Source organism: Hippopotamus amphibius, chromosome 9 (genome assembly GCF_030028045.1).
Source record: "Hippopotamus amphibius kiboko isolate mHipAmp2 chromosome 9, mHipAmp2.hap2, whole genome shotgun sequence".
Lineage (NCBI taxonomy): Eukaryota > Metazoa > Chordata > Mammalia > Artiodactyla > Hippopotamidae > Hippopotamus > Hippopotamus amphibius.
The window spans coordinates 85667610-85684621 of record NC_080194.1 but is presented as its reverse complement, the minus strand read 5'-3'; the positions used below and the strand labels follow the sequence as shown (position 1 = coordinate 85684621).

General features: G+C 35.5%; 1 protein-coding gene across 1 annotated transcript; it reads right to left on the bottom strand.

Annotated features, from left to right (window-relative positions):
• Nucleotides 1-3625: 3625 nt before the first annotated feature.
• LOC130860949 (olfactory receptor 150-like) lies at nt 3626-4642 on the bottom strand. Its single transcript, XM_057749473.1, has one exon. It carries the CDS (start codon nt 4601-4603, stop codon nt 3626-3628), a length of 978 nt encoding a protein of 325 aa, XP_057605456.1. The 5' UTR covers nt 4604-4642.
• Between the last annotated feature and the right edge of the window lie 12370 nt (nt 4643-17012).

Sequence of the window (17012 nt, the reverse complement as noted above, 5' to 3'; positions counted from 1 at the left end):
TGGCTAAAACCATTCTACCCTCAGTTTCTATGAGTTCAGATTTGTTAAATTCCACATATTAGTGATATTATACAGTATTTATCTGTCTTTGACTTATTTCACTTAGCCTAATGCCTCCATGTCATTGCATAGTGTCTCAAATGGCAGGATTTCCTTCTTTCTTGTGACTGAATAATATTTTGTTATGTATACATCCCACATGCCTTGGGTTGTTTCCATATATTGGCTAATTGAATTTACATTGAAATGCTTTTAATTATTATTGGCTGTGAGATTTTAATCTGCTTTTCAAATTACTTTTGAAAATTTCTGTGAGAAGGGTAAAAACCTAGAACAGAGTAACCCATAAACTCATAGGAAAATGTTGCTCATCAACACTTATCAGACCTTAGAACAAGAAATATGGTACAATATAACACAAAATAGTTGTTCTCAACTTTTTGACAATTTTGATAGAATATCCACAAGCATTCTTTACCAATAAGCAATGCCATAAAAGACACCATTATCACAGTATGTGTGAGGAACCACAACTGTGCTTGATTAACAGTGTGGAGTGGTCAGAATGCATGGAGAATTAAATACGAGGGTGAGTTAAAAATTATCCACACTCTGATTATATTAAAACTTCTATAAATTCCATAGCCAGAGTGCGGATAATTATTGACTCACCCTCATACCTCGTGTTTGTATTTGTTTTTGAAAAGTGTTTAGCATTGGAAGGTATGTAAATTTGGAAAAGGAGAACGGAGTCATGAAGCTATTTCAGGACAGGAAAGCAGCGAGAATGAAGACAAGGCCATAGGAACAAACCAGCATTGTTGAGAGATTACAGAAACTATCCCCTTCCCCACCCCACCCCTGTCCCCGCCGCAGCAGGACAGACAGCTCTCTAGCAGATCCAACTAGTTATGAAATAGTCATATATTTTTATGCATTATATGTATCATTTTAATCACATGTTACATTATCATTCTTTTAGGTGCAATGCCAAATTCAAATGTTAACTCTAGAGAGAAAACACATACTTGTCTAGCACTAAATACTTGAGAGTGGAGGAGACTGCTAGTTATTTCTAATTTTCATTCTCCCTTTCTTCCTCAATAATAAATGCCCTGATTCTTAGTTGAGCACATGGCTATATAGATAGCGTGGTATATCTTAGCCCCTCTTCCAGCCATCTTGGACCATACGACTGAGTTGCACCAAAGGGAAATAGGAGGAGGTAAGCTGTGTCACTTCCATGTGGTGGTCTTCAAGGTAGGGCACAGTCCATCTCCTTCCATATCTTTTGTTCTGATGGCTGAGGGTTGTAGATGAAGGATGGATCTGGAGCTATTATCTGAGACCAAAAGGTGGATGGAAGCTAGATATTGTAACAGAGCAACAATTTAAAAGAAGCTTATATGTCCAATGAGCCACTGAACCAGCCCTGAATCACCTTCAGGTTTAGGCACCTTGGTGTGTGCGTACATCTGTGTGTGTGATGCACAGTTGAACCTAACTGTGACTAAAACAGAAGATATAAAGTAATTGTCTGAAGTCCACACCTGTGACATGCTGATGATCCTTGAAAATGCCAGTCGTACGAGGAACTTTTTTTTTTTTAGAAATTAATATGTGCTTATATTAGAATTAATGAAAGACAAACTCTCTATGAGAACATTGTCCAAGTTTATCATTGTCCCTAGTGTTAGAATATATTTATTGTGTCATTCTCTTTTCAGTTATTAAATCATTGATAACATGTATCCTTCTGTAATGGTATCTAAAAACTCCTATGCATTTGTTACTTGCTTTTTTCTCAGTTGTAGTAGTTCTTCAAAATCCTTTACCTCTCGTTTTTGTGGTAATCTATCTGCTATCTATTCCAATATTTTAATAGCATGTCTTCTACCATTTCTAATATCACTAGAAGCTATACAGGCATGTTTTAACCTACTTTAATCTTTTAACAGTTTTAATACACAAATGAATGCTTGGAAACACAAAAAATTTCTCATAAATATTCATTCCTATCAGCCATAAATGTGTAAAAATTTACTATTTGTTTGTTTAATGCATAGAGTAATAAAATAATTATTATACACATATAAACCTTATAAAACATATCCTAGGAATAAAAATGCAGATTAGTTTATAATATGTAATATTCATATTAGTTACACATCTGCAATATATATATACATATGTACACATATAGACATACACATGCATATACACATATATACAGATAGTTTTTATAGACTTAAAAATGAAACATGAAGATTAGGACTGAATAGTACATAGAAAGCCAAGAGGGAAGTTTCCTATAATTGGCAAAGAAACGTGTAACCTTGCCTCACTCATTACAAGTTTAGATTTTATGAGGTAAGATAAAGCGTGACCTCTTGCTGAAGTGTTAACATTACATGTTTGAAGGCGAGCTGCCTTCAAAGCAAGCCCTGCTTTAGCCTTTTTAAATGAGATGGATGATGTTTAAAATACACTTTAACGAGGTGTAAATGCTCATGATGAGTCAAAGGGAAGAGAGGGAATCTATTGCTTAGACATCCCTGTTCTCTCCTTAAAATAATTCAATTTCTTTTCCAGAATAGATGGGTACTTACCCTTAATCAGAAAACATTTTTCCAGTTTTAAATTTCTATATGAATAAATGATCCATGTGGTTATAATAGTAAGAATGTCACTTCTAAATCTGAGATTCTATAATGTGGATGGCAAAAAAGAAATATTCTTTAGGGACAAGAGGAAATAAGTATAGCACTGTCAGGAAAATAAGTATAGGTGTTAGCATTATCTGAAAACTCTGGAGTAAGGAACGATGCATAAAGATATAAATCAAAACACACATAACGTATTCAGTGCTGTTTATTATTGTCAGTCTCTTCCACTATAGTGTGGATGGCATGTGTGTCGTATGGTATAAGAATTATGTCTTATCACCCATCATATGCCCCCATACTTCCGAAGACAATTCTGTGCACTTACTAAGAATTAAGGATTGCATTTTATAGATTCCAAATGGTTAAAAATTGCTTATTTTAGGGGTCACACTTTTTAGAGACATTTGTCTTAATAGTAAACAACACTGGGGACACAACGTATTGAGAAGATCAAAGGATACTGATTAAATGGATTTAGCCTTTGAACTAAGATAAATAAATCTTGGGACTTCACTGGCGGTCCAGTGTTTAGGACTCCAAATTTTCACTGCCTTGGGCGCCAGTTCAGTTCCTGGTTGGGGAACTAAGATCCCACAAACCACACAATATGGCCAAAAACAAATAAATAAGTAAAATAAAATAAAAATTAAAAATAAAAAAAAAACTTTTAAAAAAGATGAGTAAGTCTTGCCTAAAAAAGTTCCGTATTCCATGCATATGAAGTATAATCATCCACATGAAGGATTTTGAGTATTTTTTAATGTTTAGAGGTAACACAGATGTTTATGGGTAGATGGACTCTGGGGCATCCCCAAAATAGTGCTGCTCTCCATATAACTACCACTATGAATCCAGTCCTCTCCGTGGCACTTTTATTCCAAATAATCAGCTAGTAGCAGTAATTTCATTACTTGTGGACGTGCATTACTATGTCTGGACTGTTTCCTTACCGAACTTTCTCAGGAAATTATAAATTTTTGCCACGGCAAAATACACTTTTTCACAGGAAACTTCTTTTTTTCAAGGATCTTATTTAGGGCGACTTTGACCTCTTTATTCCTCAGGCTGTAGATCAAAGGGTTCAGCATGGGCACAATAACGGTGTAAAACACAGAAGACACTTTCCCATGGTCCATGGAACTGACTGAGGATGGCTGCAGGTACATGAATGCTGCAGAGCCAAAGAAGACAGTGACAGCTGACATGTGGGAGCTGCAGGTGCTAAAGGCTTTGGACCTGCCCTCCGTGGAGCGGATGCGGAGGATGGTGGCAATGATGAAGACATAGGAGCCAAGGATGGCCAGGGTGGGGTTAAGGATATTAAATGCACTGAAACACAAAACTACCACCTCATTGATGTAAGTGCTGGAGCAGGAGAGCTCCAGGAGTGGGAAAAGGTCACAGAAATAATGGTTGATTATATCAGCCTTGCAAAAAAGCACTCTTAGCATGCAGCCTGTGTGAGCTGTGGCACCAGTCAAGCCCATGATATACACCCCAGCTACCATGCAAGAACAAAGCTGATAAGACATGGTGACATTGTAAAGCAAGGGGTTACAGATGGCAACATAGCAATCGTATGCCATTACAGCCAATATATGACATTCTGATATAACAAAAACAAGGAAGAAGAAGAGCTGAGTAATACATGCTGTGTAGGAGATAATATTTTTCTCTGCCATGAAGTTTACCAGCATTTTGGGGGTAATGACAGTGGAATGACAGAGGTCAATGAAGGACAAGCTACTGAGGAAATAGTACATGGGGGTGTGCAGGTGAGAGCTGAGCCCAATCAGTGTGATCATGCCCAGGTTCCCCACCACTGTGACCACATAGATGCCCAGGAAGACGAACAGGAGGGGAAGCTGTAGCTCTGGTTTCTTTGTCAGACCAGCGAGGATAAACTCAGTCACTGTGGAATGATTTCCTTCTGTCATTTTCCTCTGGGAATTTTATGGAAGAAAAGAAGAAGAATTGAGGTAGGTAGTTAATATCCTACATCAGAATGAAGTGTGACATAAAAACCAAGACTTTTCAACCAGGTAGCTCTAGTTCTCTATCTGTTTCTGAGCTATGTTAATGGTCAAAGATGGTGAGATCTCAGTAATATAGGACATATCAATAAATATAAAACTATCCCTTTTTTGTTCTATGTTATCAAACCAAAGCACTCCTCCAGTGGGTCTCAGTACTGCCCAGTCCCTGAACAGCCAAAGAACCCTTCTGTTAACTTTGATTGTCATAAGAACTTTCCATGACTGGTTTGTATCCCTCTCCACTCTTCTGCAGAGCAAATACTAATATGTCTGTTTTACATGTTAGGTAACTATTATTTAGTTGGATATTTGCCTACAGTAAGGCGTGTAACTAGTAAATGATTGAGAATATGAAATAAGGCCTGTCTGTCTCACCATCCATCTCTTATTTTAACTACTCATATCAGCTCTTCTATCTTTATCTCTGTCATATCAGAGAAACCATTCACAGCAATTAATGTGAGGCGAAAAAATTTGTAAAGTACTAACAATAGTACATTGACAACTGATCCCCTACAGTGAAGACCTTCTCTAGTGGCACCTCTTCAAAAGTACAGAAAGAGTGGCTCTGGAAAGTATCTAGATGGCTAACAATAAGTCTTTCATTCAACTTGAACTCCACATCCAGGAAGGACATGAGTTTCCTAATGAGGAGAATTCAGAAGTATGAAATATTAAAGCCCAAATTCATTCATCCTAAAAACTCTTATGGAACAGTCACCACGTGCAAAGTATTTTGTATGATCTGATGTGGTCCATGAACCCCGTGCTTATGTTCTGCGAAACCATTGCGGAATGTCAATCCTGTGTGATTCTTAGGTTACAACAACAGTGTGTGTGTTGTCTTGGTGTCTTTGTACTCACATTCAAACTCACCTTCAAGCCAAAACACTCCCCCAGAGGCACAAGAGACCAAAGCAGAAAGAATATCTGTCTCTGGGATATGGGTTTGGAAGAAAGCTGATGATTCCAAGCACAACACACTGTGATGGCTTCAAAAGAAAGATCCAAGAGATACCATCAGAGATTACTGGTGTGTCAAAAAGCTATTACTATTTATTCAGTGAGTACCACATGCTGTCTAAGGCTGCCCAGCAACCTTATGAGTGTATTATTCCCATTTTATAGGTGAGGGAACTAAAATTCAGAGACTTAAGTGATTTGTTATTGTTGACTGTGGTTTTTCAATATAGATGTGGATTATGATTTCCTAATAGTACAGATTAAAAAATTGACATAGCCATAAGAAATAAAAATGGTAATTAAGGACTTGAGTTAATATTTATATCTTCTGGAAGTAATATCTTAAAATCAAAGCATACATAAAACACATACTAGATTCAAAGAGCATAAGAGCTGGAGAAAAATTATAATCATGTTACTAACATTTATTTTCTGCCACCATCTTGTTGTTGACACTTTTCATCCGTAGGTGTAGATTTCACTCATGATTATGAAGATTACCATTCAGAGTGAGGGCCTGTTAGTCTTTGGCTAGCAGGACACTGCAAAACTGTGCTTTTTTTAAAAAGTTATTTTTCTAGAATTTAGTGGTAGCACCAGGTAAAACTGTTCACCCTCCAAGGTACAAATTTATTTAACTTAAAGTGGAATTTACAATATTAAAAATGTTGTTAATCAACTAGATATGCTCCTAAAAATTAAGGTTTAGGTAATGTTCCTATCTCCATTAAAACTTCATATGGATTGGTAAATGCTGCATTTTTAGCTTTTTATGGCACTGTATCATTGCAGAGCTTCTTTTTGATATAATTAAGGTATTGATATGATGAACATATGTTATTCATACTTAAGTTGTCCTTAGATATGTCATACCTTGAAAAGTATGATAAATTTAATATTAAATAATATGATTTTTAAGGCTGAAAACACCATTGTGTTGTAGATCTCAAGTCTCAAAACATCTGTAGATTAAGTAATTGTCAGCTATCACATTTCCAAAATGTATGCTTAAAATAGTTGTAGTGAAGTGTAATAGACAATTATTCAAAACAAAATTAATGATTAAGCACATTTCATTTCAAAATTATATGTATGAGATAGTACAAGTACAATATAGCATAGAAACATTCAAAGAAATATTAATGATTTTTTTATCATTTTAGATCTCAGAGTAAAATTTGAGTTTACACCTTGTACAGAAAAAGCATTTAAAGTTTCATTTTTTTAACAAAGAAAGTCTTAACACTTTATATAACTTAAAAACACATTTTCATAAATTAATAAACTGCCAACACTTTAGATTTCTTTTTCAAAAAAGATTTTTTAAATCTCCTAATAATTTAGGAATAAAAATTCTGAATTCAAGTACAAAATAAGCCTAAAAATTAGAAATCTCACTGTACACAAAATACCTAGTAGTTATACTAAATTACTAGTATAAATTAATGTCCTCCAAATTTCAAAATGATCCTCAGCTGTGTTTGATATAATTGTGTGATTCATGTGTCTCCAATGCAGGTGAAACCTAGGGCAACCTGTTTTAAATACGCAAATAAAATGGGCCAAGTTCCATCCTACATATTAGCAGATTGTGCTTCTGTGCTCCCTCCCCACCTGGGTCATCATTCTTCACACTGTTTGGGGGAAAAGGTGTTTGTCTTACATCTTCCCTTGAGTCAGTTCACACTTCAGTCTGCCTCTGTGCTATCATTTTGCCCCATTTACTAAAAATAGCTCCATGTTGGGCTTTCCCATCTTCATCACCCCCCTAATGGCTGTATTTCATAAAACTGCCCTTGCTTTTCTTATTTAAGTTTTTAAAGCAACGTTAATACATGACTATTGAATACAGTACATTTTTACTAAGGGCTTAGGCATAGCGAAGTGATTATACTAGAGGCAGAACACAAGTTCAAATCAAGTATTAGAAAGTCATGACGGGGGAATTTCTTTCTAACACTGTTCTTCCAGCAGCCAGGGTTTGACAGCCACATTTTCCTATCCCTCTGGCAAAAGAGTCATAAATTACTGAGATAGGCAGAAGTAGTCCAGTAGATAGGTTTTGTTTTGTAGCACAGTGCTATAGAATATGTCACAGAACATGCATTTTTCAAATCACCGCTCTTTATTATCTTAAAACTTTTATATACTTCTGCTACCTGTTTGACCCATGAGGCATTTGAGTTTGTGATTCTTCTCTAGACCTTTCTTTCATCCTCTCTTAGGGAACAAAGTCTTCCTTGAAAGGAATAATGACAACTCCAAAATCCTCTTTTACTTAAAATGCTCAAAATTAAATTTTATTTATTTTTTGCTTTGATTTCCCAATTTTTATTGTAAAAAAACATATGACAAAATTTACCATCTTAACCATCTTTAAGTGTACAGTTCAGTAGCATTAAATATGTTCACATTGTTATGAAACAGATCTTCAGAAGTTTCATCTTGCAAATCTGAAACCCTATATCCATTAAACAAATTCCCTTTCCTCCCTCTCCCTCAGGTCCTGGTAATTCCTGTTCTACTTTATGTATGAATTTGACTACTTTAGATGCCTCATGTAAGTGGAATAATACAGTGAAGGACTTTTTGTGAAAGACTTATTTCACTTAGCTTAGTGTTCTCAAGATTTCTCAAACTTATATGATTTGAAGAACCACCCTGATGTTTAAAAAAAAAAAGATACAAACTAAAAAAAAGGTTACAATGCAATTTGAACAAGGCACGCCCTGTGAAAAAATATTCTGTTTTATTTTTTTAATGAAATAACATCAACAACATCCACAAACAAACCCACTGCTAACGTCATACTTAATGGTGAAAGACTGACCATTACACCTTGATGTGAGGAACATGACAAAGATGCCCAACCTATCACTTCTATTCAACCTTATACTGGAAGTCCTATCTAGGGCAGTCAAGTATGACAATGACATAAAAAGCATCCACATTGAAAAGGAAGAAGTAAAACCATCTCTATTCACAGATTACATGATCTAACATACAAATAATACTAAATAATCTACAAAAAAATTAAAATTCATTCACAAATTTAGCAAGGTTGAAAACTACAAGATCAAAATATAATGCTTGTATTTTATCTACTTGCAATAAATAATCCAGAAAATTAAAATCCATTTGTAATAGCATCAAAAAGAATAAAGTACTTGGGAACAAATTAAACAAAGAAATGAGAGATGTACACTGAAAATTACAACACATTGTTAAAAGAAATTGAAGATGACCTATGTAAATGAAAAGGCATATTTATGAATCAAAAAATTAAATATTGTTAAAATGGCAATACTTTTTGCTTTTTTAATTTCATTTTTTAAAGCAAATTGATCTATAAATTCAATGCAATTCCTATCAACATGCTAGTTTTGTTTTTGCAGATATTGACAAGGTGTTCCTTGAATTCATATGGAAATGTAAGAGATTTGGAATAGCCAAAATAAACTTGAAAGAGAAGAACAAAGTTGGCACATTCAGACTTTCTAATTTGAAAGCTTACTAGAAAGCTGTAGTAATTCAGACAGTGTGTCATTGACATAAATACAGATATTCAGGTCAATGAAATAGAAATAAGAGCCCAGAAAAACTCATACCTCTATGGTGAATTGATTTTGACAAGGATTCCTAGATAATTCAATAGGGAAAAAATAATCTTTTCAACAAATGGTCCTGGAACAACTAGATAGCCATATGCAAAGAATGCAGTTAGACCCCTTCCTCACATCATACACAAGAATGAACTCAAAATGGATCATATCAGCTAAAACCATAATAGTCTTAAAAGAAAATATAAGAGTAAATCTTTGTGCCCTTGGATTAGGTGATGTTTTCTTAGATAAGATGCCAAAACCACAAGAACCATAGAAAAAGCAAAATAGACGTCATCAAATTTAAAAACTTTTGTGTTTCAAAGAATACCATCAAGAAGGTGAAAAAAAAAAAAAAAACACAGATGAGAGAAAATAACTGAAAGTCATATATCTGACAAAGAACATGTGTTCAGAACTTATAAAAACTCCTACAACTCAACAATAAGAAGCCAACCAAAGTTTGAAATGGGTGGAGGATGTGAGTAGACATTTTTCCAAAGAAGATATACAAATGGCCAATAGGCACCTGAAAAGAGGCTCAAAATCTTTAGTTATTAGGGAATTACAAATCAAAGCTACAGTGAGATACCCCTTCATACACATTAGGGTGGCTATGATCAAAAACACAGACAGTAACAAGTGTTGGCCAGGACCTGAAGAAGTTAGGACCCTCATACATGGCAGGTAGGGTTATAAATGATACAGCTGCTAAGAAAACCAGTTTGGCAGCTCCTCAAAGAGTTAAACATAAACTTACCATGTGACCCAGCAGTGCTAGTCCCAGGCACATACTCACAAGAATTGAAAACAAATGTCCACATAAAAACTTGCATATGAATATTTAGAGCAAGGATATTATTTATAGTAGTCGAAAGAGTGAAAACCATCTAAGCATCCATCAAATGATTAATGAGCAAACAAACGATGGAATGTAATGGAATGTTATTCCACAATAAAAAGTAATAAAGTATTGAGAAATGCCACATCACTGGATGAACCTGAAAACACTATGCTAAGTGAAAGGAACAGAAACAAAAGGCACACACATGGTATGATTCTATTTATATGAAGTGTCCGGAAGAGGTAAAGTCACAGAGAAAGAAAGTAGCTTAATATCTTCCAGGGACTGGAGGCAGGGAGAATGGGAAGTGACTGCTAAAGGGTACAGGGCTTTTGTGGGGGGGAAAGTGGTGGAAGTTCTAAAATCAGGACATGGTGATGGTTGTACAACACTATGAATAAACTAAAAACACTGATTTGTTCACATTTCAAGGGTGAAATTTGCAGTCTCTGAATTATGATAAAGCTGTTATTAAAAAAAAAAAACAATAACAATAAAATAATAGTGATACCATACTGACCATATAAAACATTCAGCCACAACTTGCTAATTTGTCTTGGTCCTCCAGGCCATCCCCACTTAGGTTCTGTTTGGTGTATGTCTTTTTATTCATGCCAAATATGCCTATTAAGTATTTCTTCAAACAATGAGATCTTTTCCTCCCCACCCTCCCAAAAAAATTGTGCTATATTGGCTCAAATATTATAACTGTCTTTTACTATTATACTTGTATTTTTAATATATAAACAAGAAAAATATAGGTCTTCACCATGAATTGTTAATGTTACATACATAAGTCAAACATATATTCCATCGAAAATGTTTCCCCTATGTCTTCATCAGAGAAAAAAAAAATAACAAATACAAAAAGTAAAGTAAATATGGTAAAGGAGACCTGAAATCACAGTGTCAGAAAGTACTCAGCAGACTTAAGTGAGGTGCCCAGTAATTTGCTGCCTGATGTCTGCTTTCCTCTGATGCCCAGATAACCAGTAAGTTTGCTGTCTCCTGCAGAAACAAACCATCCCTGACTCTGACTCAATTCTATATATTACTATGAGGAAGTTAAGTATGTATAATGCACAAAATCTCAACTCATTGTCGAGCCAAACCTGTTGCCAATTTTGTAAATCCGAAATGGTAGTTTCTCAGTTATCTTTTACAGAATCAGTTATTTATTTTAATCTATTCCCAAATTTTACTTTAATTTGTATTAAAAGCCTGGATTGTTGTATCCTTCCATAGACTCTTAGAAAGGCCAACTTACTGTTTTTCATGTACTCCTTGTGCCTCACAAACCTGGTCCACTAAATACTCGTGGCCGTCACAGAAGCTCCATTATCTCTTGTTCAATCTTTGTAATTTTGACTGCAGGTGTTGGGCTCATAATCATTACATTTGACCAGCTCCCCCTGAAATCCGACTCTAACACAAGCTCTCTTTCTATTACTTCTCATTCTGCCTGGGTAACACCACCTGTCTGTTTGAATGCCTGTGATTGTTATATGTGGAAAATTCCCAACATTGCATTAATGGTCTTTCCTTATCTTTGTCGGATCTACCTAAAAGATGAACCACTGAATCCTGAGAAAAACACCATAAACAGTTTAAGGAAGAAAAAATGGTTTTGAACTCTTATAAATGTTATGGTTCATAGCCAGTGTAAGATTGTTAGGGTATATCCAGAGTGTCTGTTTCTTTAGTTTTACTAGATTAATAGAGTAAAAGATTGTTATGGTCCCAGGTTATCTTGATTTCATTAAAGCATTTGCTAAATTTCTTGTGATAAACTGTGGACATGATAAAGTTATATGTGGTAGGTAAAAATACAGAGCAATATATATGAATATGTGTATACATATCTTCATATATGAATTCAAGGAACATCTAAAGATTAATCATAAAGTGAGAAATTTCAAGTTATTATTCCCTGCAACTGTATACTTAGTCTTGTCCTGAAAAACATTCTGTCAATAATTTGGATGATGCTGTGGAAGAAATCATTAGGAAATTCATAGATAATGTTAATATAGAGAAGAGTAACAGACACTTTTATGATGATAACGAGCCAAGTAGATATTCTTACTGTGAATCTGGATTGATATTACAAAGAACTTAGTCTGTAAGCACGATGTTTGCTGTGGACGCTCAAGTTAGAGAGACGAATAAGATAGAATCCCTGCTCTTCAGAATGTTACAATCTAGAAGGAGTGGGGGGCAGACTAGACAATGTGACAAATATGTGATTGAACAGGTCCTCCAGCAACACAGTGACGATGGTGCTAGCCTAGAATAGGGGTCAGTGAAGGCTTCCAAGAGAAACCTGGATCTGGAAGGATAAGTAGGAATAAGCCAGGTCTGCAAAACATTCAAAATTGGAAAGCATTGGGCTAATGGCTCTATGTTCAAAATATCTGGATCAAGAGAAAACACCTAAAACTGTCAGTGAATTAATTAAAAAGAACCTAACATCCAAAAGGAAAGAATTGATAGTCACACAAGATAAACTACATCTGGTGAATTGTGCTTAGTTCTGGGGCCTATATTTTATGTTGGTGAATTTCAAGTTATAATCATCCAAGAAAACTGAATATTTGGATCAAAATTATTCACTCCAAGTACCTATATAACTAATAACATGAATTGGAAATAGATTTATTGTGTTACCTCAAAGGGCAGAGCTATAGCCAGTGAGATACCTGTTTCAATATCAAGACTGTCTAACCATTAAATGGGCCTGAAAATAGTATGGGTTGAATTATGAAAAAGATAATTGGCTATTTTCAGATGTGTTACATCAAAAGATATCACCGTTTTTAGATAGCTTTAGGAAATCCCTGTAAGGTTGTGAGGAGGCTAGATTCTTAACATTCTGAGATTAAAAAGTTCTAGAACAGCTGGAATTCAGATACTCACCCTTTACTTGGAAACCTGAGTCTGGGTTATTATGTACGTTTTAGACCAAGTAATTTCTAAGGGAAATCTTGATGATGACGGTAGAGGCTATTCAAAATAGAAATACCTGGGCTCTCTTTTACTTAGGGTTCAAATGCAGATCTTGATTCCTGAGTTGTTCATATAGATATTATGAATTAAGAGCCATGATTCCCTATGGTAGCTTCCTCATAATCCTACCAGAGCCACTTGCCAAAGTGACATGTTTTTATCTAAGGTTTCAATATATAAGAGGTATCAGCAAAAATATGTTGGAAGGTATTGGAAGCTCCCTCAAGATTTCCTTTCACCAGGGATGAGCTATTGGAGCACAGGAGCCATTAAATTTTGCTTTTTTCATCCTTTGTTGATAATTTCATTAGCTCCCTTGTGTATAATATTCTCAGTGATGAGACAGTAGACAGTCATTAATTTAAGGGCTATAAGTTAAAGCCTGCAGACATTGTTCTAGAAGGTCTTTGAAAACAGCTTCTTACCTGAATATAATTTCTGAAATATTTGAAGCCATGATTTCCATTGTTTGTTTATTTAAGGTTTGGGAAAATATTTCATTGTATCTAATTATTAGTAGTAGTTGCTATATATAGTTTTCAAAACATTTTTTATGTACATAAGTCCATTATTTATAGCCAGAATTTATTGAACACTTACTATGCGCTACATTTAACCTTAATCTTGTCACATTTACTAACTCATTTAATTCTCACAATAGCTCAGTGTGGAAGATAATATGAGGTTGAATCAGGTAGCAACTTCATATGATTAAACTTAATAATATATGTAATACTTAAAAAATGGACGAGCTAAGGCACAGAAAGGTTAAGTGATTTTCCCAAGCTTATCAAGATAGTCAGTTATAGTTCAGTTTGTTCATAAAATAATTACATTTGGTATATTACATAAATCTTAAAGCATTCAATAATTTATTCATTAGGCAGATATGCAGTATACTGCTATAGTATACTATATATACATCAAGAGTAAAATCATAAAAGTAATCATTGCTAAGGAGCGTAGGTCCATTGTGCTATGAGACTCTTTGTCAGCTGTGGTCTCAAGCATCTAAGCATTTGCCTACGTAGACGTGACCACTTAGGTGATAGTTCTGAATGCAGAAGGCCAGTTCTAGGGGAATGTTATATTCATCTTGACATTGAAGTGGAAGAAACATGGGGATCTTCTGGTACCCCACACGAAACTGAAATGTCTTCTTCTACGAAATATTTCACATGTATCATTTCATGTAATATTTCTCAAGCCCTCAACATTCTGGTCACTTCTGTGGTCCTTAACTTGACCATGTCAATTTCCCCTTTAAAAGGCATTGCCCAGGAATTATCACAATGTAACATATGTAGTCCCGCTAGCACTTCACATTTTACCTATAAACTTAAGTCATCAGGCTTTCCCTCACCTGAGAAGCCTTCAGTCATATAAATCAATCATGGGATTGTGTCTAGAATACTTTTTCTGTCCCTTGGGAGGAATAAAGTACTGGTTAATAATGAGGTTTGGAGTCACATGAATTAAGTTCAAGTCCTTGCTCTGCTTCTTACCACCTGCATGACAGGGAAACTGACTGAATCTATGTAAAAGTCAGTTTCCTAATTTTTAAAGCTTATTAGCATGGTACTTATACCATGGGCTTGTTTCAAGAACTGAATAACATTGGAATATGATGAGTATGCAGAAAATATTAAGCACTTTGACTAACAGGGCTCAAAGGAATTCCCAGGAAAATTATTGTAGACATATCTTTATTATCTGTAGCAACACAAATATTCTAAAATTAATCAAACCCTTCTCTTTCTTTCAATAGTTCTTTTATGTCCACATCACTAGCCATTCTTAATCTGTTCCTGTCTAAACTGCAGAGAGATGCTATATCAATGTATAACAATGTTCTTATTAAATTTGTCGTAAATGATATCTCCTTTTACTTTCAGTGTTGAATTAGCCAATACGAGGTATCAAAACTTGCATGCTGACTTATGATTTGAGCAAGGACAAGTAAAAAACCTGACAGTTGTCATTCCTGTCTGTGCAAGAGGAAACAAAACAAAGCAAAACAAAACAAACTGAAAATTAATTACATTTCTTGGTCCCACTAGACAACAGAGGTTACAGGGCAAGCTGGCACCCTGACATCTGGAGAGACAAGTGTATTCAGAGTATTATAGCCCTCATGATTTGCCTACCTGAAGTAGGAATTAGTGAACTTCATAAGCTGAGGGGGAACATGGAAATAATTATTTTGATGAACTGCTGGATGCTGAGTGCAGACTAGCATGACTGTGAGAAATTCATGGGGTCCTCAGTCATAAGGACACCCCACATTTACAGGCTCTCCCCCTAGAAATCCACCAGGTTCTCATGGCAATGGTATGAAACAGATCTGCCACTGGCCCTGGCAGGGGGATGAAAAGAGTAGCCATCTTGGAACCCAGCCAGTCTCTTCTCCGTAAAAAAGACCCAACCTCCAGGAGAAGGAATTTGACAGAAATTCTGAAAACTTTTCCCCAGTGAGAGAAAGGAATTCTTCCTCATCTCTGGACTTCCTGTCTCTTCTCATGAAAAAAAAAAGAAACAAAAAAGAACAAGATGGGGAGATCTTCAAACACAGACTGAGAATAATACAGCTGAGTAAGGGAGTAGGTGGCGGGGGGTAGAAAGCTGACCCTGGTGGGGGGACAGAAACACTTTTTAAGGCCACATCCCTGGGAGACAGGCCCCCGAAAAGCCTTAGAATCGGTCAGAAGATTACAGGACACTCCCTCCTGTCACACCCCACCATTCTAGCCACGACACCCCGCAGAATAATCACAATGGGTTACAGCTTAAAGAGCTTCAAGACACAGATCATCTCTGAGGATCAGTGCAAAGAGAAGACTCAAAGCCAAGAGGGTAGACAACAACAAAGATAATAGAGAAATTTGAAATCTCTGATACCTAGAATCCAGCAAGTATTAAACACAGCTGAGTTTCCAGCCAGATTAATATATCTTTACATTCAAAATCCTATTTACCAAAGTATCTATGAAGAGATATAGCATGCCCAGCTTTCAGCAAAAGTCACAAGACGCATCAAATGGAAAGGTAAAAAAACATTCTGAAGAGATCAAGCAAACATGAGAACCAAACTCAGATATGATACGAATATTGGAATTAAATAGGAAATTTAAAATAATTAAGATTATTGACTCAGGCACAGCTGGGTTTTTTCTTTTTCTTTTTCTTTTTTAAATCTTGTTTAATAAAGGTCTGAAGTAGATTATTTGTTGAGGTCTCTTTATGCTAAGGTCTTTCTTTGACAACGAACACATAGAAAACCCTGACTGACTTTGAGGTCCATATTATATATTGTGGCATTCTTCTAATTGGCTTTCACTGACAGGAGTCATAGAAAAAATGGTCAGTGAAGGTGAGTCAGGATAGTTCTTACAGATGTCAACTGACAGCTTGGTGTTTTCCAGCATTCCTTTTCTTGAACCATATAAATTGATATCTAGAAAGTGATGCTGAGCCATGGGTTTTCTGTTAACTCTTAGGTGAGCTTAAGAGTCTCACACATGAGGTATAAAAAGCTGGATTCTTTACATATAACAGATCAACAAGAAAAGGTAGAGGTTTGCAATGGGAAGTGTGTGGCCGACAAGAACCTTCCAAAGCCTGGCAAACCAGCTTAGGCAGGAGCAAAGCCAATCACTCCATTGTTCAAAACTTTGCAGAATGACCCCAAGAAGAAGGAAAAAAAAAATATCGAGAGTCTCAGTCTGGCTCTGTGTTCGAAGCATGTTCTTTATCGTGCATTGCTATGGACATAGAAAAGTGAACTTATTACCTCCAAGATTCTTTCTATTTGAAACTTTAGGAAAACGGGATTCTGCAGAACAAGAGATTATATCACACATTTAAGGATTATAACACATGGTCTAGGTGACTAACA